This window comes from Labrus bergylta, chromosome 5 (genome assembly GCF_963930695.1).
Source record: "Labrus bergylta chromosome 5, fLabBer1.1, whole genome shotgun sequence".
In the NCBI taxonomy this organism is placed as follows: Eukaryota; Metazoa; Chordata; class Actinopteri; order Labriformes; family Labridae; genus Labrus; species Labrus bergylta.
Window position 1 is genome coordinate 23,876,231 of NC_089199.1, and position 23,681 is coordinate 23,899,911.

Sequence of the window (23,681 nt, forward strand, 5' to 3'; positions counted from 1 at the left end):
ATAAAATATTTATCACCATACCAAAAAACTTTGCTTTTCAAACCAAAACATATTCTTAGAAGATCTCAGATGTGAATAGCGAGCATCATCAGAAAGGTTTTACTTATTTTTGTGGCCAACATTGTATTTATTCATTGTTAAAGTTCCTCTTCCTGCAGCAGTTTCATTTTCCCATCATGCCCACACAAGAGGGATTCTCTGGAAACAATGCATGTTTGTTAGGCAAGATGTGTGCATTGTATGTAATGTAAAGCTCAGTGTTTCAAAGAGGGGAAGCATACCTGTTGTCTTTCTTTTTGCTTGTGCCAACACATTCTTCATTTGCACTCTATTGTACTTAGAAAAGTATGAAAGTAGACATCTAATTGAACTTAAAAACGTAAACGTTGGGTAACCAGACTGCTTACTCAGAAATATTAATGGTCCATTATGTCATTGTTAAATGGTGATTGATCTAGTGTTATAGTACTCAAAATCTATTTTTGTCTGAAGGTCCTGATCCCTAAATGTCCTGGTCTTGTCTCGGTTTGGCCCTGCCTTGGTCTTGGTCTGGTCTCGGGTATGTCTTGGTCTCGGTTAGTGTGGTCTTGACTACAACCATTGATTGATCTTGTCATCTCATGGTGATTAAAGAGGAAGCTCTCAGACCTTGGTGTCTCTCAGATTCATGGACATTTCCTGTTTCTGAAGGGTCGCTACCAAGCATTACTTCTTCTTTGAGTTGACTGACTTCATTTGCTGATTGGGGGCACATCTGAAAAGTTCTGAAAATCTTACATGTTGGGACACAGATCTGCTTCTATATCAAATGGAATCCTCTATTCCTTGTTTTGTTCTTTTAAACAGATTGTCAAGGCTGAATAATACAGTTTCCTGCCCTGTATGAGATTTTTAAAGGGTTTACTATCAGTAACCGCAGGTCACACGAACGCTGTATTCAGTGTATTCTTAAGACTTCAAGGTTTAGCCAATGCCTCTTATTGTCAATGTACAAGGTGTTTAACCCCACTCTGTTGAATCCATATATTAAACTGTGTTTCCTCCTCTCTCTCTGCAGGTGGCTGTACATTCGAGGAGTCTTACAGCAGCTGTGGGTACAGCGTGTCTCTAGGAACAAATGGATTTACGTGGGAACAAGTGAACTCCTGGGAGAAACCCACCATAGACCCTGCTCTGCCCACAGGTAGGACGCTGCATGTGTCGCTTCAAGCTTTGTTTTCTGTGTTTCATTTCATCTTAAATTGAGATTCACACCACAAGAGTGAAGGTGTGGACACCGTTAGTTTGAGTCTTTGGAATTGCGTGTTGTATCTTGTCCTTTCTATCCATAAGGACCTTGTCTGGAGGAGAATCTGTTCAAAATGAAGTTTTTACTTTTAATTTCTTCCACCCTAAACTCTTATATCACACTATCTGAGTTTTGCGTTAAACCTTTAGGCCACATGTTTAACACTTTCCTATAAGAATTTGGTTTCAGGCGGATATCTCTTTTATTTCTGAGCCATAATAGTGTGGTTTTAAATTAACCAGAGGAAGGTTTTTTGTCAGTTTAGGTTGTGGCATCTCAGCTTTCAGCCCCCACAATCGATGATTCAACTGTAGGAGTGGCTCCAGTACAGACTTCAAATCAGTCATAATTGGTGGAAGTAGGTTTAAAGATTTTAAAGTCTGGAGTATACTTTGAATTCTGTCCCATCAGTTTCTGTTGCCCTCGGTAATGTCTGTAAGGTGTGTTTTCGGTAGCTCAGTGTGCTAAATATTTGCTTTAATTCAATATCAAGAAAACATTAAACCATTTAAAGGAGTCATGTCGAGACATCAGCAGCAGCTCCAGACCTGGAAATCGTACCCTTGAGTTGTTGCCAGTGTTGTTGACAAAGCCTGACGTGTAAGTCCCGCCCTGTCTTGATTCTGATTGGTTGATGAGGGAGGAGGGACACTGATAAGCTTGGGGTTGTTTCAGAAAGTGAAATGTTTTCAACTCAGAGCAATGTGAGTGCAGAAACAATAAAAGGCTGATGCCGGACTGTGGACACATGCCTTAAAGGTTTACAAGAAACAGAAGACATATCGGCACAATTTAATGGTCACGTTTCGACCCAAAAACGTTAATCTGATGACTATTGGGGTAGAAACATTGTGAATCTTAAACTTTTTGGGCTTTGAGTAAGTAAGCAGGTTTGTCTTCTTTTAATTTCTTTCTTTTTTGAGTTTCCCTACACCTACATGATGTGCATATAACCACAGTCCTTCGGGATGAAAGGGTTAACATAAAAAATACCTTTCTGCATTAAGACAGGAGGTTAGACTTCTCCGTCTCCTCATATCTCGCCTCTCTTCCGTTCATCTGGAGTTGGCAGACTGATATAACTGTGAGGACAGATCGTGATGTGACCCCAGCCGGGTCTCTTTCTCCGCCTGCCAAATGGCAATCAGACGGCCATCTATCCATTTCTTTCTCTCACTCATCCCCCCTTTCTCTCTCTCTGTCTCTCGCCCACTCTCTCACATGTTTATCTTCCCGCTCTCTCTCTCTCTTAAATTTGCTCTCTCTGTCTATCTTCAGTCACTTTCTTCTCCTCCGAGGTTCACTCGTTTGACTCACACTCATCAGAGACTGTATTTCTAAAGAGGCTTTCAACTTTTATGCAGAGTATTAAAGTTGGTAGAATAGGCACGCTCTTCTTACTCCTCACTTTTTTTCTCTCTCTGCGTAAATCTGCAACAATAAGGAACATGTTGTTCATATCTAGCAAACCAGGCATTATACTCTCCCTGTTTTGTCAGTTGTAATGCTAATGGGGCTTATTTTCACCACAATTCCCCCAAAAACATTTTAACCATTTCAAATCAAATGCTAACGTTCTGCTGCTTTAAAGCAGCTTCACAATAAAAATCAAGATTTTTTCCAGTTCTGTGGACATACTGGCAGTGAGGAGGGGCTGAGAGATGAGCTGCTGCTAATAGCGATAGCATAGCTTGTTTCAAGGTCTGGGATTCTTGGATAGCAAAATCAACCACAGACCAGTATGAACACAGAATAAAGCAGCTTCACTGTTAAAATGAACGTTTCCCTTTAACTCTGGGCTGCAGCCTGAGCTGCCACTAACTTCGGCCTAGCTCGGACAGAAGAGTCAAACATGCACAGCAGTTTTATCCAGGAGAACGGGGGCTATGCTATGCTACGAAGTGAGTTCAACATACTCAAGTTACCTCTAGGATGTTTGTCTTCACCAACTCACTAAAAGGTCTCACCATGTTTATTAGAGTTGAACCCAAAGCTTTATTGGAGAACTCAAAGGTGCTCAGTCGTTAAAGAGGACATATCATTCCCTTTTTCCACCTTTTCAAACAGTCCCCTGTGGTCTCAATGAAACATCTGTGCTGTGCTTTGGTCAAAATATAACATGAATCAAGCACCAGAGGAGGTTTGTGACCCTGTATAAACCAGCTCTCTCAGAACGCTCCGTTTTGGTGTGTGTGTCTCTTTAAATGCAATGAGCCCCCCCGAGTTCTCCCAGTAGACATCACTCCTCTGTAGCGAGAATGAAAATGGTGGACCTGTGCAAAAGTTTTTTTCTAGTCTGGGGGTGGAGTCCATGTGTGGAGATATCAGGGGAGGGGAGGGGATATTTTTTTTTACCAGAATCCCACTGTGACATCACAAGGAGAGCACATTTAAAACAGAGAATTTTTCTCTGTGTTGTAAGACTTAAGTAGACCACAAACAAAGGACTGGATGGGTTTATTTCACATTTTGTGGGTTGGTAGACACTCAGGTTACCCAAATATATGTTCCACAACACTTTAAAAGTGGATTTTTCATAATATGTCCCCGTTAACACTATCTGGATGTTGGAGCTCTATTGTGCACAAAATTACAGGTGTAACTAGAGCATCGTATTTTGAAGCTTGCCCGCTGACCTTGATAAGTAAGGACTGAAAACTGGCTGCATATTGCACCCACAGATCCTCTAACCCTCCCTTCTTTCCCCGCCTGCCTCTCTTGTATATTGTCTTGAAGTCATGTCAATTATTGCTCTCGTATATCATCATCACCTCACCTCCTCCCCCTCATTGTCTCTGACATGCCAGAAGTGGTGGAGGGAGAGATCTGTCAGCCTCCGCTCACCACACCCAGATCTAGTACTGACGATCTGATACGTCTGAACGAGCGCTTCACCACTCCGTCTCTCCTTCAGTGTGTATGTCTCACGTCAGTTATCCGTCTCATCTATGGTTGCGGGCGGTGGTTGTCAGGGGCAATAGCCATCACGGCCTGTCCGCCCTTCTCATCTCAGACTACTTATCACGCCTGCCTGACAGCTTTAGATGTGATACGGCAGGACCAGAACAAATTGTCTGTCAGTCTCTTTGTCTCTCACTTAGAGCTGTTTAATTCACAATGTTAAGCCTGCTGCGTGTGGACTCAGACTGGACCTCTGATGGCTCAGCTCTATGTCGTTTCAATGTATTACTGTCAAAACAGTCACAATGCTAACTGACAGGCTTCTTTCTTTATATATGACCTGAAAAGGTTTGTTTTGTAATTTTAATCCACAAAATGTATGAGGGCGACCTCTGAAGTCAAACACAGGGTGGGAAGTTCAAAAGCTTTTGATGCTTTTCTACTAATTTACAGGATTATGAATCAAAAATGTTGTGAATCTAAAGATAATAATGAAATCGATGTTAACAATCGGAGGTGACATTGCCCATAATTTCAAAAATTAGCTAGCTGAAAGAAACCTACCGTTATCTGGGTCAAAGCTGCTGTTGCTAGCTTTAAAACAATAGGCCTACCTAGCTAACCTTAATATTAGCAAGCTAACAAGTCTGAAAAGCTAACAAAGCTAACAAATCCCAAAGGCTAACATAAGCCTTCAAATAATACCTAGCTCACCGTTTTATTAGCAAGTTTACAAGTCCCAAAAGCTAACATTAGCCCTCAAACAATACCTAGCTAACCTTATTATTAGCAAGCTAACAAGTCCCAAAAGCTAACATTAGCTTTCAAACAAACAAGTCCCAAAAGCTAACATTAGCATTCAAACATTACCTAGCTAAACTTATTATTAAGCAAGCTAACAAGTCCCAAAAGCTAACATTCAAAAAGAGGGGCAAACAGAGGCAACAGAGCTAACTAAAGCACAACCATTAATGCTATCTATCGGGAAAAACAAACAAGCTGGTGTGCTGTAGAACAAAAGAAGTGTTAGTAGACAAAATGATCTACAAAATAATCAGTGTAAAAACTAGGAATGGCTGACTTTAACTGTTGAAATCTAAAACTATTTCAGAACTTAGAAAGCTCTTCTAATGATTTCCAACAGTTCAGGTTTAGATTGTATTCAGGTTCATAAATAAATTAGCCTCTGTGCTTTTGTCTCTTTGCTTCTATTATCGACACAGTTATCATATAATCCTCTTTCCCGCCTCACCTCCACAATATTGATGCGTCTGATACGGTTGTCACAGAGCGCATAACACACACTCGGCAGTTTGTAGATCTGACGAGATTGAATTGACGCCATCCCTCCCGCCATCTCTCCATCTCTCCATCTCTCTCTCTCTCTCTCTTTATCTCCATTTAGACATCGTTGTCATAAAGTCCATACAGCCCTGACAGTTTATAGAACACACAGTTAGCTGTGATTGGATTTAGTTCACTTCTCTCATCATCTCAGTATCGACGTGGAGTTATATCAACACCAATGGCAAATGTATTGATGTGACAAGATTGGAGGGGCATGAGTGTTTTTCTATCCATCATCACCTTCATTTAAACATATTCATGTCACAGTCTGTATTCTTTAGAGGTTATAACTCAGAGCTTAAACAAGCTTTAATGCAATTTTTTTATTGTTTATTTTGGGGATTTTTATACCTTTATTGTAGAGACAGGACGGGGGATAGTGTCAGAAATCGATCGAGAGAGAGAGTAGGGAACGACATGCAGGAAAGGAGCCACCGGTCGGACTTGCCCGTTTGGAGGTACAGCCTCCGTACATGGGGCGAGCGCACTAACCTCTAGGCCAGTGGTTCTCAAATGGTCTAGTCTCAGCACCCACCACCAACTCCTTGCATGAAAAATCGTAAACCCAAATTTCTCATATTTTTCAACCAATCAGATTTATCTAATGACAAAAATGTGCAGTTTGGATCTCGGAAGGTTCAAAGCACGTGACAGAAAAAAGAAATTGAACAAAAAAAAACAAGTTTAAAAAGCGATTCATAGACTTTTTGACACCTTTTTTTTCAAGGCACATCTTCTCGACCTACTGAAAACGGCTCCGCGATCCACCTTTGGGTCCCCACCCACCAGTTGAGAAGCACTGCACTAGTCTACCAGTGCCCCTCATTTTGTGTTTTAAAAGTTTGACTTACCGCTTACTTGCTAAAAACATTAAAGTCACCGAACACTAAAAAACTGAGATAATTTTTTAACTGCAGCTTGGATTTCATCCCCCTCTTCACATTTTTTTGTCTCTAGTAAGGCAATGCTAGAGACACAATAAATCGACGTGAGTTGCAGCTATTCATTGTTTTTACAGGCTTTAAATGTATTTTATTTGGTGATGATTTGTGCAGAGTCGGGTTGGATTATTACTTAAAGAGTAAATGCTCATAATCAGCAGAGCAGGGAGACGGAGGAAGAGGAAGAGAGGGAGAGGCTAAGAGAATGAAGAAATTTAATAAATGTGTGAGAGAATATAACCAGTCTTCCTGCTTGAACTTACGCTGAGCTCCAAGATTTACCTCGAAACAATATTATGTTTTTCAAAATGGATAGGAAACGGGCGATGGGATAAGAAAAACACACGTATTCAGTCTCATCATAACACCTCATGTGTGTCTTGTGTTTCTGGCCATGAGGTCATGAATGTGAAAATGGAATATGTGATGAGGTTATTGCAGTCTGCCATCCATACATAAATGCATGTTTTCTGTTTATTGGCTTTTTATGCTGTTATAGTCAGGTGATACGCTTGACTGACACACACTCATAAAGAAAACACACACAGCTAGAAATCTCCGCTGAGCTATCGCTAGCGTTTTTCAAATAACAATAAACATGAGTTCGAGAAAGGGAAGTGCCACCGCAGTGAATTTATTTCACTGTCAAACTTTCATAAACTTGCAAATTGGCAAAAGAAATGAGCCTTCGTTTTACTCCTTGTCTGGCTGTACACACACACACACGCACGCACACACACACACACACACACACACACACACACACACACACACACACACACACACACCCTTTTATTACCTTCAAACCCTGGGCTGAGCCAGACAAACTCACACAAGCAGCAAACATCAAACATCAAAGCCAGTAGATGTTTTCAGCACCCATCAACACGGCCACAACCTGAGACGTGCAAAATGATCAGAGAGAGAGAGGGGGGGGGGGGGGGAGGACGAGCGAGGAGAGGAGAGAGTGATGACGGACTGAAAACACTGTAAAGGAGAGCGTTAAAGGTAGCATAAGAGGAATATATTAAAGGGGAAGTGTTTTTATTTTAAATCTGGGCCCTATTTTTTTGGGTTAGAGGCACAAAAAGGTCTCAAAATACTCCTGTAGACAAAACAGCCTCTAACTGCTGCAAAGTAGCCTTCATACAGGCTAAGGTTGTATGTTGTATGCGCTCCCCCTTTTTGTACGGCCGCTCCAATCACTCAAGTGGAAAATCTTTCAACTTTTTACAAAGGCGCTGTTGGCGTCACCGGCGCTCTTTTCCAAATGTTTGATATTCCCTGTGGTTTTGTCTCCTACTGATCGAGTCTTGTACCCTCATCCTCCTCACTCTGTGTCTGATCGGGAAATAAATGATCTCAAATATAAAACATGCAGTAAAAGGTAACGGAGCAGTGTCGGTCATACAGCGGCCGTTGTCAACAGACTGTTGTCATGGAGACAGGACGGACGTGCAGCGTTTTTCTTCTCAGCGCACAAACGTTTCATGCTAACTCCCAAGCGCACAGCCAGCGCTTTTCTGCTGAAAAAAACGCTAGGTGGACACGGGGCCTCACAATCTAAACCTGATCAAGACAAAAACAACAACTTTTAGCGGACACACTCTGACCCATAAAGGATTATGTTGCAGACATTACAGCCGACTGCTTCAGGCTGAGGTCGTTCTTTGCAGAAATCCATAAAAACTTATTTAACATAAGAGTGATTAAGATAGAAAAAAATGTCACCTTCAATATGGGAAACATGAATAAAAACAAAGTTTGTGAAATTGAACATCAATAAAAGTTCAAAGCTAATCAAATAAAATCTCCTGTTTTGTTCATTTGTTCATGTGCATGGCTCATTTCACTGATCAGTGTATTGTCAGAAAAATACTCGAGCATGCTCAGAGTAAAAAAACAAACAAAATAGGAATCCAAACTGAATGTTATCGAGACACTGAAACTGGATTTCAATGTCTGATTCACGACGGAGAATGCAGGGAAATGAGGATGGTGAAGTTGAATACAAAGGAAAAACACAATTACGGGAAGATAAGAGATTTTCTTTTATTAATAAAAGAAAGAGGAGAATGCAGCAGAGTAAAAGTGAGATAATGCTTGACAGGAGACACACACACGCAGACTGAGAGATGGCACACACTCCCCAGCACAACACAAAGAAAGACTCCGCAGAGCCATGTAAATGGAAAAAAAAAGACACAAAAAAGGCAGACGGAGAGACGGATGGACAGACGGAGGAGGGAGACAGAATCTGTAAAAGAAAAAGAAAAAAACCCAGAAAAAGGAGATGAGGACAGAGACAAACTCACAGACTGACACAAAGAGTTTTTCTTTAAGAGCCTCTCTGCTTTTTGTTCTCCTGTCCTTTTCTAAAAAAAAAAAAAAAAAAAAAGCCAATTCCCTGAGCGGACAATTGGAAAATGCGTAATGTCTTAAAAGTAGTCTGCAAAGTCTGTGCTTCTGTTTGTGAAGGTTATTGTTCGCTGAATGGATTTGTGAACACTTTCCAGAAACAGCTGCTGATTTTTGATGTTGTTCGATTGTTAGTGACTTAGCTAAGTTCTAAAAAAGCTTCACAGAAAGGATCATGGAGATGGAGGTGTTTTCTGTTCAGCCAGGTGTTCAAGCATGCATGAGGTGCACCGACATAGTGGCCCACGAGTGTAACTACTTTGCAGTTTTTCTCATGATGCACAAAAACAAACAGTGGCTCTGAGCCGGCAGGTTATTTGATGGTACTCTATAGAAAAACAACCTCCATTATGTCTTGTAATGCAAGTATTTACTGCTTGTTACTGGATAAAAACTTATCCAGTAACAAGGGGGGGGGGGGAACCTACCTGACATGACAGCTCAAAGTTAGGAAGAAAAACTTCTGCAAAACGAACATCATATCTTATATATATCTCTCATCATATCTTATATATATCTCTTGTATATCTTATATATCTTATATATATATATCATATTACTGGATAAAAACTTATCCAGTAACAGGGGGGGGGGGACCTACCTGACATGACAGCTCAAAGTTAGGAAGAAAAACTTCTGCAAAACGAACATCATATCTCGATTCTGTACATCCTCCACAAGACTCGTTCACCTGTTTCCGGTGAGTCTGAGTGTAAATGTAAGTTACACAGAGGCTTCACTCTGAACTTCAGCGATATGAGCCTGAAAAAGAAAACAATTTTGATTTGTGATTTACTCACATTAACTGTTTTTAACTTTGCTGCAATGACAACATCATGATGCAGATTTGTAAACAGTCAAGCTTCGTTTTCTGGTCCATTCTAGAGCGTTTGAATTTCTGATATGGCCGCCTTCTTTCCTCTTAGTTTTACTCTGCCACCTTTTTTATTTTTCTGCACAGAACCCCTCTTTCCTCGGGCGTTTTGCCGCCTCGCAACAGCTTGACAGCTGAAAGAAACATACAGTCATGAGCTTTTTTTTAAAGAGAGCTAGCCTGAGCTCAGCTTACAATGCCGGGGTTGTGTGTGTTTGAGTGTGTGTGTGTGTGTGTGTGTGTGTGTGTGTGTGTGTGTGTGTGTGTGTGTGTGTGTGTGTGTGTGTGTGTGTGTGTGTGTGTGTGTGTGTGTGTGTGTGTGTGTGTGTGTGTGTGTGTGTGTGTGTGTGTGTGTGTGTGTGTATGTGTATAGCTGCACACTGTCATTTTCAGCACTGATGTGGCTCAGACTGACAGTCCAGGACCCAGACTGAGCTCCACAAAGCCTCGAAGCTCTGCCTCTCTTTCATTACTTTCTCTAATTCCTCCCTCTCTCTCTCTCTTTTTCACACCTTCCTCCTCCCTGGCGCTCGCTCCTCCTGAGGCGTCTTTGTCCCAAATTTGCCTCCCAGTTTCCATCGATGTTATTTTTTTTCAGGTTTGACAGCTTGACAGAGGAGTGTGTTTGAACTGCGCTGAACGTCTCGAGTTGTGTTTTGACACATTTCTCGTATCCGTGTGTGTTTTCTCGCGCGTTTGTTTGTGTGTGTGTGTGTGTGTGTGTGTGTGTGTGTGTGTGTGCTTGTCATATTTTTTTCCTCGGAGTGGTTGAAAACAAATCAGCAGTAATCAGAGAGTGCCTCCCTGTTCAGTTGTGACACATACTTAACACACATCCGTGTCAAAGACTGAAACACACACTCTGTCAGGCCTTGTTTACACTGCCAGCAGTAATAGACTACTGAATTATAGTGCATTGCAGCCGTATAGCATTAATCCTGTGTGTTTGTGTGTGTGTGTGTGTGTGTGTGTGTGTGTGTGTGTGTGTGTGTGTGTGTGTGTGTGTGTGTGTGTGAGTGCGCGCGCGTGTGTGTGTGTGTGTGTGTGTGTGTCTGCTGATGGGAGCAGAGGTTAAATATGCCGCTACGTTTTTTTCGGTGGCTGCCGGTGATTCGAGAGCTCTCGTCGAGGCCAACTTGATTGCATTTGTGATTTGTGGGTGGCCGAGGAGCAGCGAGCGAGGGTCGGAGGAATGACAAATGGCGCGAGGCGATAATCACACGCTGACAGGGTGACGGACAGGCGGTGTGTTAATACCTACATTTTGTTGCAGTGTTTAGATTTGAGAGGGAGAGAGCGAGAGCTACTGGAGGTTTGAGTGGAGAAGGAATGTCGTCTCTGGGTTCACGCTGACAGACAGACGCAAAAAAACATTTCATACACAGTCTTCTTTTTTTACACACACCTCCCAGCTCGCCCCAAAAACATGTCAGCTACTGTTTAAAACTGCAGACAGTTTGTTTGTCAACACTGATGCACATGATGCAATTGGTAAAGCGCAACAGACGTTTTCTTTGAAGCATAGCTCGATAACCCTCAATTCTCACATATTCTGTGCTCGCCGCGGTCTGTCAGCGGCGTGCTCTACGCCGTAGTTTGCCGCCACTCTAGTCAACAATTGTGTTTTCACAACGAGCGCTGCGGTCCGTCACTTGAGCTTGCCACCAGCGCCACTACACTCTGCATATGTAAAGCTGGAGAGAATATGAGAACCCGGACAGGAAGTCAGACAAGGATACGCACAGAGCATCTGGTCAATTTCAAAACAAAACACCATATCAGGACACGCGATCCTATTTTCCATCTTTATCAACATGACCTCAAAACAGGCGCCGAATGAACAACAAATCATCCCCAGAAAGACAAAGCAACATGTTAGCGTGTTGTTCTCTGTATTCCTGCGTGATCTTGTAGTTCTCCTGTGATCTTGTAGTTCTCCCGTGATCTTGTAGTTCTCCCGTGATCTTGTAGTTCTCCTGTGATGATTGTATAGCTGCTCACGCTTGAGAAAGATTTTCTCCACCATGGCAGCATGACGTCAGGGCGGGACAAACATGGGATCAGTTTAGAAGAAGTCAGAGCATTATACTGTGATGATATATTAATCCATGTAAAGTTGTGCTGCCACGCCTTTACATCCCAGAGGATTAAAATACCATCGCACAACTGACGGAAAATGAATCTTTAAAGTGTTATTTCTGTCATCTGTGCCTGGTTAAAGGATTCAGAAGTCAGAAGTCTTCTTACATTTTAAAAAGCTTTTTCCTTTAAGGATAAGAGAGAGTTATTTTGAATTGTTGAAACGCTGTTCTGAGAGCTGCACGGAGCTGTCACTCTCTCTCAGACTGAAGTCTGAAGTTATACGTCCTCAGAGATAGAGAGAGAGAGAGAGAGAGAGAGAGATAGTTGGAGATGAGTACATTACAGGAGTGGTAAAAATCCCTTTCTACCTCCGACTGGAACTGATGGAGATATCTCAGTGACAGCAGGAGACAAGAGGAAGTAGACGAAGGAGACGAACAGGAAAAGGAGAATTATTGATGGAGAGAGAGGGGAAGGAAGAACTTACAGACGGCTTTAAAATGAATAACAGACTTTATTTATAATAACTTCTGGAGCAAACATTGACGAGAGGAAATGCTGGAGTTTAACGGAGCATGGGACCTAATGGGGATTTGTTGGCTTTTGCAGACAGCCTCAAGTGGACGTTTCAGGAACTGCAGTTTATTTGCACTCCTGCGTTAGCTTCTTTTTCAACACCAATGCCAGAAACAAATGGACTGTAGCATTTAGGCGGAGGCACCCATGTTGGATAATTGTTCTGACATTGTGCTCATGTGGAGTCGCCTGAGGCAAGTTGTTGTGCAGGTGAACATTTGCAAAGATTACATCCAGAGGCGCCCCAGGCAACTGCTTGGGGCCCCAGACCAGTAAGGGGGGCTCCCTGAGGGCTCACAAACTTAAACCAAAGCAGTGGCCTAAAATGTGCAACTTTTGGCAATGATGGTAGGAAACCTCCCTAAGGGGCCCCCCCCGTCTGACAGCACTCACTCTCGTTGCCCTGCTGAGCGTTGCAAAGTTTGTCAAGTCAGCAAAGAAAAACGAGGAGGAATGATCCGTCGTTAGGAGAGAAAAAAGAAACAGGAAACAGTTGGAGGAGTAATTGTCGACTGGTGGACATGATGGTGATGAACGCTGGCTGAAGGGTCCCCCAATTGATTTACCCATCGGGCCCCGACAGGCTCTAGAATCGCCTCTGCTAAGGGGGGCACATCTGATTGCACTATTCCCTGCTCGTTGTCCCATGCATTTTTTCTGTGAAAACCAAAGTTTGTCAAGGAAAGTTACCACAGGAAAATGAAGAGGAATTGTCTGGATGGTCGTGATAAAGAGAAAGGGGAAATTATAATGAACGCTGGTTGGAGGGGGCCCACAATAAATGTTTTGGCTAGGGCCCCAACATGGTCTAGAATTGCCACGGGTTACATCAAGATGAACATAGAGACCCAAACATAAGGGAAGGCAAATATCCACTTATGTCAAAACTAAAGAACCCAAAAGTCCAAACAAGCTATTTAAATAATCAGTTCGACTGTATATGTGTGTTTTACCTTCCTTCATATTTTACATTGTTTAAATTCCACTCTTCCTCAGCCCCGTAACACACACTCTAAAAGCACACAGTGTGTGTGTGCATGTCTGGGCTCTTATCTGTGTCGAGCTCTCCCCGAAAGAGCTGCACAAACAGCAGATTGAATGAATAACACACAGACACACACTGCAGGATTTATAGAGGGGAGTAATAAATGCCCATTTTTAAGACCAAGCCACCATATAAAAGCCTCGCATCTCAGAAGTAATGGCTCCCTGCAGGCCGGTGATAACTCTCTCTGTTTATGTGTGAGTGTGCGCGAGAGGCTGAATGGGACAAACACTGAGAGAAAGGCAATAATGTCTGAAAATGACGGACAACCTGGGAGAGAAAAGGCTGATAACCACGAGGAGCGAGAGAGAGAAATCATAGACGGCATCTGGTTTCATTCTCCGTCTCCGCTCGCTGCGTATGATCCGAGCCCGCGTACGTTTCTTTCTTCATTTGCAGTTAGAGGGGAGATTATATACAATACACCCTGCTGAGGCTGAGAGACTGATAGTCTCCATCCGTGTGTGTGTGTGTGTGTGTGTGTGTGTGTGTGTGTGTGTGTGTGTGTGTTCACACCTGTGTGTGTGAATGTGTCAACAGTGTTATAAAAATAGCCGAGTGATTTTCTCCTTCAGGCGAACACAGAGGAAAAAGTTCTTATGGAGGAAATATGTTAGCATGTCTGATACAGGGAGGAAACCATCATCTCTCGGTACTGATAATTCAATTTGACCAGTGGCAGAAACATCCAGAGTCATCGCCAGCTTCATTCTCACTCTGTCTGTCATGATATCAGTACATTTGTTTTGTGTCAATATTTCAGAAGCACAGATGTTTCATCAATAACAAGCTTCCAATCTGTAAACAGAAACCTTCAGATGACTCAACTCTGTGAAATACATCTTTTCATTAACGCAGCGCAGACTAATCGCCTCTGAAAGAACTCCACGCTCCAACGTACAGGAAGGTAGGGTAACACACAGTTCAGGGAAATGTTTTAACAACATAGAGCTCACGTTATCTAGTTTATCTGCTTGATACAGAGGCACAGGCAGAGGCTCAATAAAGCGCACAAGGACATGATTAGAGCTACCATGTTGGGGTATGTGCAGAGGCGATTCCAGAGTCTGTTGGGGCCCTGAGCTATATTGCATTTTGGGCCCCTCCAACCAGCGTTCCTCAACATCATGTCTGCCAGTGCTCCAACTCTTACTTGTCTTCCTCTTTCTTTTTGCGCTCCCACACAGATACAGTGATTCCTCTTTTCCTTTGCTGCAGGGCATGGAGAGTGAGTGAGTGCTGTCAGATGGGGCCAGCTTAGAGAGGTTCCCAACTGTCATTGCAAAATGTGCACATTTAATGCCAATGATGTGGTTTAAAGTTTGGTTGCAAGCAAAGATGTTCGTTTCCTTGCATTTTTCTTTTTTCTCCCATCAAGGAAAACATGCACACCCACTGGTCAGGCATTAAACATACTGAGTGCCTTAACACTGAAAGCCTGCTGACATTAAAACCAAATGCTGACAATTAAATATGAATATTTAATGTGCCTCTGAGCATGTTATTGTGTGATTGGCCTGCGGGGGAAGAAACATGCTAAGTACCTGGAGAACTCTTGATGCTGCAACCTTGAAAAATCAGCAGCCATGAATCATAAACAGTAAAGTTATGGATCATATTTGTCAAACAATACAAAGAAGACGACAGTTCCTGAGTGACTTCTGATATCAGATGGGGGCTGGTTGTGGAATGAGAGCTGTTGTTGTATAGTCTGGAAGTCTGACACACCTGCAGAGAAGTGACTTCAAAGCTCCTCTCTTCCTCTCAGTCGGAGATCTCTAGCTCTCTGTCTCTCTCTGTCGGTCTGTCTGTCTGTCTGAAACAGTATATTCAAACACCCTTTTTGGTATGCTGCACACATTAAACAACATGCACAGAGGCTTAAAGGCAAAAGCACACATATCCCCAGCACTTTAAATGCACATAGTTTGTTCTTCTCCATCAGTAAATGTACAAAACATGTTAGAGAAACATAAAAACATCATGTATCATTCACAGTCTCCAGCTGAAGGCAGAAACTAACAAATGCACTCTAAAGGCCTGATCACACAGAGGGACGTAGCACCATGAGCGTCCAGTCCAAAAAGTGTTGGGAGCGCCCGTGGAGCAGGGCCGCGTGCAGATACGAGCTCTCCTTGATGCTTTGCTTCTAGATGAGGAGAGGGGGGGTTTTGGGTTTATGCAATATTTAAAAAAAAGGGGAAAAGTTTACTGAATTCACTCTTCAGTGATCTCTTTCTGGTAAGTGGTAAGGCCCGCCCCCTACTGGATTTGATTTAGCTCTTGCGGCCAAAAGTGACATGGACGAGCGTTGCAATTCCGCGTCTTGAGCTGAAAAGTTGAATCATGTTTTACTTTTATGCACGCCCATAAACCGCTCGAAAAATGCACCGTGCAGCAGCAGAATAGGGAGCCTAGCTAGCTAACAGGTCATCAACCTGGGACCTGGTACTGATCCTAGTTAACAGGTCATCAGACTGGTATCTGGTACTGATCCTAGCTAACAGGTCATCAGACTGGGACCTGGTACTGATCCTAGTTAACAGGTCATCAGACTGGTATCTGGTACTGATCCTAGCTAACAGGTCATCAACCTGGGACCTGGTACTGATCCTAGTTAACAGGTCATCAGACTGGTATCTGGTACTGATCCTAGCTAACAGGTCATCAGACTGGGACCTGGTACTGATCCTAGCTAACAGGTCATCAGACTGGTATCTGGTACTGATCCTAGCTAACAGGTCATCAGACTGGTATCTGGTCAGCCTCAGGTCACTAGATGCAGCAGGAGAGTTCATCCAGACTCAGTTCATGGAGGCGGAGGGAGATTAAAGTCCAGGGGGAGTTTCACAAAAGATCTCGATGTATGATTTTACTTGCTTTCGGTCTGAACACATGTTGATGATAGATGTAAAAGAAAAAAAAAAGGACTTTGAAGGTAGAAAAATGGACGTCAAAAAGCATCACACTGCCTGAAAGAGCTACATGACAACTTTCAACGACATGCTCAAGTGTTTGCAGAGTTCAGACGAATGTCAAACAAAGATTAAAAAATGCACATAGGAACGTTTAAATCCTCCGAGTGTTCTTGATAATGGAGCCTTTTGTGAGAACGAAACATTAGTGACGGCCATATTGTCAAGATTTTTTCTTCACAGTGCCATTGTTCCGTCTTCCATCCTGAGGGGGCATCATTATTTATTGCAAACATCTTTACTCTGCAGTTTATAATCCACTTATTGAAACACAGTATGAGCAAATTTGTGTTTCCCCTTCTTTTTCTTCTTCTCCTCTTTTGTTTCGTCCACTTCCTTACCTGTCACACAACCCCCCCCCCCCCTCCTCCTGTCTCAGTGTGACTTCTCAAATGAGGCTTGAGAAGGCAAATAACCAAGATGGGAAATGTGCGGAAATGCAGAAGTCATTAAAAAGCCAATTACCCGCAGGTTCAGTGCTACAGGGAGGAGATCAGGGAATAGTGGAGAGAGCGGTCGTAAACCTGGTGATATATGGAAACCAAATAGGTCTCTCTGTGTGTGTGTGTGTGCACGTGCGTGTGTGTGTTTCTATACTGTGTTTGGAATTTAGCACCTCTGTGCTTTTGTGCATTAATTTGTGAATGTGTAGGAGTTATTTGTGCATCAAGAGAATCTTCTCTAATTTGCAGGACACTTCTTTTGTCCGTATATTTTGAATTCCTGCAAGTGGATCCGTGTTTAAGTATGCATGCTCTTGTGTGTGTGTGTGTGTGTGTGCGTTTGTAAATCAATGTCCCAATGAGAAACGGATGTTTAATTTCAGTGTCATAAATCTGTGTTGCAGGGAACAATATTAAACTTTATTGCCATTTTTCACGTTCACTTTATGCTGCCCAGGAGTCATCTATCACTTAGCGAACACACACTTACACACACTCACACACGGGAGGATAGACACATGTGTTTGAGTACACACACACACACACACACACACACACACACACAGACACACACACACACACACACACACACACTCATTTACACACCTTAAAATGATGACACGTGCAGTATGTATGAGGCAGTATATTCAAGGTCAAACATCAGATTGTTTATGAAGCAAGTTTTCAAAGCTCCTGAAATGCAGCAGCAACCTGAAATATATGAAAGACTCAGCCATGAGGTTAGTGATAATTTATAAACAGCAGTGTTTCCAACACATGACCAGACTCGAGCGGGCCACCTACGTATCAATCTGACCTTTTTAACCAACTTCATTTCTTTTGGTTTTATCCATAAAATCAGGCACATGAGAAAGAGAGAGAGAGGGAGAGAGAGAGAGAGAGAGAGAGAGAGAGACCATACATCCTTTCTGAAGATGCACCAATTGCGGTGATCTTTGTGACACTCGGCCATCATCAATGATCGCAGATCCCCTGATGTGATAATGGAATTTTGAGTGAAACAATTAAAAGCGTGAGTAATGTTATTTAAGAGGGTCCGAAGTACTGCTGATGAATATTGTAAAAATCCAAATCTATGGAACAAAGCAGGGCAGGACAAGCTGCTGGTTCTAAGAAAGGACAGGACAGGTGCAGGTGAATGTGGGCGAGTGTTTGGATAAGAGAATTAAAGGGAAGTAAAATGAGCAGATTAAATGGTGTGCCAGAGATAATAATATATAGACAAATCTAATATTAAAATGTAAACTAAGCAATTGAAAAAGCGCTCAGGCGCAATTATTTGGGAAACACCGAACAACATGAGGTTAGACTTTCTTAATTATTTGATGGAGAATGGATGGATGGATGGATGGCTGGGCGGATGGATGGATAGATGGATGGATGGATGGATGGATGGATGAATGATGGATGGATAGATGGATGGATGAGGAATGGATGGATAGATGGATGGATGGATGGATGGATGATAGATAGATGGATGGATGAGGGATGGATGATGAATTGGTTAGATGGATGGATGGATGATGAATTGGTTAGATGGATGGATGGATGGATGATGAATTGGTTAGATGGATGGATGGATGATGAATTGGTTAGATGGATGGATGGATGATGAATTGGTTAGATGGATGGATGGATGGATGATGAATTGGTTAGATGGATGGATGGATGATGAATTGGTTAGATGGATGGATGGATGATGAGTTGGTTAGATGGATGGATGGATGATGAATTGGTTAGATGGATGGATGGATGATGAGTTGGTTAGATGGATGCATGGATGATGAATTGGTTAGATGGATGGATGGACCACTTTGACCACCAGTGAAGTTGCCACCTACTGGCAGTAATGCAGGTTAATTGCATTTCAGCATTTACTAACTCTTCCTTTAGCCTTGCAGAGGTTTAGCATTTCAGTCCACACACACCATTATGTGAATGATAATTATCTGTGGACTCAAGAGACGTAGTTAAAGTTCATATAATTACACTCGTCACACACACACACACACACACACACACGCTGTGGATCCAAACACACTACACTGAGCAATGCTTCAGCCCCACAGGCTCCACTTCATTAAAGGGAAATACCACTGAACTTGAGCTGCTGCAGAGAACTTTTATGAAAAGGCCAAATTAAGTTTTTACTCTGAGCTGATTAAATGAGTTTGTGGCTGATTCAGTATGTGAGGTTAAGTGTTTTATGACTCTTTGAATACAACTTTTTCTCTTTGTTTTACCGTCCCTATGTCTCATTATGTGTAGTCTGACCCCGGCATAAGTATGACCAAAGAACAAGGTCTGGATCCAAGCTTACTCTTTAAAACACCAAAGTAAGAAAAACCACATCAACAAACAAACAGATCCAGGAAACGGAAGACCAACTAGGGAGGTCAAGATACCAGAATTTTAACTGTCGACATGATTCTAGTAAGAATGCAACAATTGTGATACCTGCATAGACTCTAAATATGAATGTTTGAAGCCTGAGTGACTTCACCCATCTGTTCCTGCAGTTTGCTCTGGAGGCTCGTCGGCAGCAGCCGCCATGTTGGAAATGCTGACTCAGCACTAACTTTCAGTCAACCTAACGACAGGCTGAGAGCTGGAGCTGAGGCAGGTTTTAAGCCTCCTGACAAACTGTTACACCGCGCCCAGGCTGTAAACATGTTTATTTATGCTGTAAAAACTGCTTTTTTGAATGGGTGTATATGTGACTTTCGCTGCTCTTGAAGCCAGCGTTGAGTGGACACTCGAGGAACTGCAGGATTTTGCCGCTTGGATACCACAGCAACAAAAATAGAAGTCCTAGACATTAAATATTGGCCACCAAACTGCTCTCTCTGCTTTACTCACGGCAGCTGTTGGTTAAAAAACAAGACTGAAGATCTTAGTTTTTTTTTAAGCTTGTGTTCCTTTTGATATCATCGTTATTATAAAACATGTGGTGTTAAAAAAGTACTGAAGAGGTGAAGATGATGTCATCGCCTAATACCAAAAAGTTACATTTTCTGCGCTGTAAAATTACCGTTTTTGTTAATTGAGTTTGGTGGCGTTAAAGATGTTTCAGGTTTTAAACAAATAAAGGAAATCCCAATTAAAGCTCCTGTTCCAACTCAAAATAGGAAGTATGTATTATTCTGCAAGAGTAAAGATTTGAGATAGTTTCTGAAGTTTACAAAATTCATCTACGCACCCAAACATACAGTAGACCCCTAACTCCCCAAAACACAAATGCATTCCTACACATCCATCTGTATTCAGCCTGTGGGGGCTGCTCATTGAGTTTTCAGCTCTTAAATAAGGAATGAATGGATGAAGTGTCTCACACACACTGGCGCACACACTGACGCACACACACACTCGCCCGCAGGCCTTTGTGAAGCTGCAATAATCCCTCCCTAATAAGCTGGTAAAGACAGGGAGATTGGCATTATTGATCAGGCCTTTAGGGAAAACCTCTCTGTTTCCTCTGAGATGGTTAATCAATAACCAGCCTATAAGTCACACACACACACACACACACACACACACACACACACACACACGGTGAAACCAATACAGTAAATCCCCGAGCTGGATTCCACCCATGGGAACTCTAAATCCCAAAAGCCCTTGCTGCTGGGGTCATGGGTAGTTTGACCTATAGGAGATCGAAGAGCGGCCATGTGACCGCCGACACCACAGACAATGGATGGGAGGTCGACTTGTGTTTGGCTCTGCCCCCAGGTGTCGCATCCATCAGTGTGTGTGTGTGTGTGTGTGTGTGTGTGTGTGTGTGTGTGTGTGTGTGTGTGTGTGTGTGTGTGTGTGTGTGTGTGTGTGTGTGTGTGTGTGTGTGTGTGTGTGTGTGTGTGTGTGTGTGTGTGTGTGTGCGTGCAGGCCCGAGGTTTCACTTTGTATCAAGAAAAATAAAAGAGTTAAAGGGAGAAAAGTAAGAGTAATGGAGGAGGGAGCGATAGATGTACAAAAAGAAAACGGAGGGAGCGGCTGCACAAAGAAAAAGCTGAAAAATTGAATGAGCAGATAAAAGACGAGACGGATCAAATGAAACTTATCAAAGGAGTGGAGAAGAAAGAACACTAAACGAGGTTAAGGAAAAGGGAACCATCTATTCTTGTTAAGATGCTGTTTTTCCTCCATCTGGAGTTTTATTTTCAGATCTGAGAGTTTGCCGACGTTTTGTGTGATTTTGGTTTAAAACCTTAAACATCATGTTGCGAGTTTTACTCTGTGAATTGGCTCAGAACCTGTAAGGGACTCTTTTAATTGGAAATTAAAGATGTCCATAAGTTGGTTAAGAGGTAATTCAAGTTTATAAACACATTTAGTTTGTAAGGAAAGTTTGCACAGAAATAGTCAAACCTGTCGTCCTCTGAAGAACTTGTTCACTTATTATTCTTGGCAGACAAAGCCTCTCCACTTTAAGTAAAAAACAAAGTCCTAATTCTTCCTCCCTCACATTTATTCTGAATTTTATGATTTAAGCACTTAAGTACGGATAACCCCCCCCACTTTAGTTCAGTACTTGAATAATAGAGGGAGAGAGTTCTCTTATTGTATATGTTCTAACTTTTCCTCACACAAGACGTTTGCACACATAGGAGAGGAGTGGTGTGCATGAAAAACTGACAGAACAGTAAGAAATACTAAAAAAAAAACGAGCCGCATGATGGACGTTTCCAGGCCACATGTGGACACACACTATCTCTCCACACCATCACATCACATCTCTGTCGCTGCTTTTCAAACACCACGTCCAAATTACAAATGTAAATCGAGCTCTTAGAAGCTGAAAGAGCTGCACACAGGGAGAGAGAGAGAGAGATCCTCGCTCAGAGCACAGAGGACGTCTTAATCCAAAAAAAAAAAAAGACACACACACAAACCAGCCGATAAGGAGAATGAAAGAGAGAGATTTAAGAGCTACACAGCCACAGAGCTGCACGCTTTGAGCACAGACCCCAGGGAGCCATTTGAGCACATCGCACTGAACATCTTGCATCGCCTGTCATGTTTCAACAGAAAAGTGTGTGCATGTAATTGATCTATTAAAGAGCGATTTAGCGTGCGCTTCTCTCCGCTTTGTTGCACAAACTGCTTTTCATGTCTGAACCTCCAAACGGGATTGTTTGTAGAAAGTTTGGAGTCGTTTTAGACACAAAGTTTTTTTTTTTCCCTTCCTTTGTCGAGTGCATAAAATAGCTGGTGGTCTTTTATAGATACGTAGATAACATGCAAATGTTATGTATATGCACGCACTACGATCCTATACCTGTGTGTATGGATGCTTTCATCTGAAGCCCTTACTCTTTTAACTCTGCAGCCTGAACTGTCTGCTGGTGCCTACTCCGGTGATTTTGCTTATATGGATGACAGTTCTCTATTTTGGTAAATGGACCTGATATTGTGTCGTTCTTTTCTAGTCTTCTGACCTCTCAAAGTTCTTTTCAGAATCAGAATCAGAATCGGGGGTTTATTGCCAAATACATTTACACATCCAAGGAATTTGACTTGGTGTATTGGTGCTAAACAATTAACAATAAAATAAAGCAGAACTAGCAACAACTTAAATAATATAGTATAAGAAGCTATTACAATATATAAAATAGAATTAAAAAATGTAAAATATAAAATAATAAAATATAAAATATAAAATATAAAATATGAAATAAAAATAAAAAATAAAAAAACACAAAAGGTACAATGTAAGAGCTGTGCAGTGGACTATGAGAAACACTTCAGGTCACACCTACACATTCACACACTGATGGTAGAGTCTGCTGTGTAAAGAGTCCATCCAGTTAACTCAAACATTCATACACCCTGCTGATGAAACCTTTACCTCTCGGCCCAGGTTCAAATCCTGCCCATTTCCTGCATGGGTCTCCCCTCTCTCTCTCTCTCTCTCTCTCTCTCTCTCTATCTCTCTCTCTCTCTCTCTCTCTCTCTCTGACTCTATCCTCTGCCCTATCCCTAAATACAGGCATTAAACTCCCACCCAAAACACCCTTCTCCCTCTCAGTCTCATTGTGATGTCAGGATCCCCTGCTCTCTTTCAGACAAACATTTACTTCATCACTGTGAACGTCTTTTCTTTTGTTTGCCTCTTTCAGCCCCCGGTAGTATTGGCAAAGTATCAAAATTTATATTTTGTGTTTCGTGCAAATGAAGAGAGGCAGCCAGCCGCCGTGTAAACCAATGTAGCAGCATTATGGAAGCTATTTAGGAGGTTTGTGAGGAGTGACAAAATACCCCCCCTCCCCTCCCACCCCCCCCTCCCCCCCACACACACACACACACACACACACACACACACAGTCACACACATTCAGACACAGCACCTGCTCCATTTGCTGTAATAGGGGTAAATGAATTAGATTCTGATGCTTTAAAAGCTTTTTCTTTCGACTCGTATTGAAAGTAAATTTCACTCTAATGGCAAGGCGTCTGTGTTTACCTGCCGCCGCAGGGGGGGAGAGGGGGGGGGAGGGGGGACTTTAAATGGATTTTAAAGAAGGTAGAGACAGAGACAGAGAGAGAGAGAGAGAGAGAGAAGGAAAGAAAGGAGGACCGAGGATTCAGAGGATGCAACAGGGAGCTCACAGCACATCCTCACACTCAGACCGATGGAGGAGTTATTTACTTTTATTGTACTGCCCGTCGCCCCAATAATGGCGCATCAATTATTGATGTGTCATGTATCAAGTTACTGCAGAGCTGCAAGAGAGGAAGGAAGAGGAGAGAGAGACGGATGTGAACAGCCA

The 23,681-nt window shown here is 42.4% G+C and overlaps 1 protein-coding gene across 9 annotated transcripts in view; it reads left to right on the plus strand.

Moving 5' to 3' along the window:
• Positions 1 to 23,681, plus strand: part of ptprt (protein tyrosine phosphatase receptor type T) — a 287,907-nt gene that overhangs the window by 35,976 nt on the left and 228,250 nt on the right. For all 9 annotated transcript variants that reach the window (XM_065955243.1, XM_065955240.1, XM_065955244.1 and 6 more), the window contains exon 2: positions 1,058 to 1,183. In XM_065955243.1, the coding sequence (XP_065811315.1) occupies positions 1,058 to 1,183 (126 nt within the window). The remainder of the gene's footprint in view (positions 1 to 1,057; positions 1,184 to 23,681) is intronic.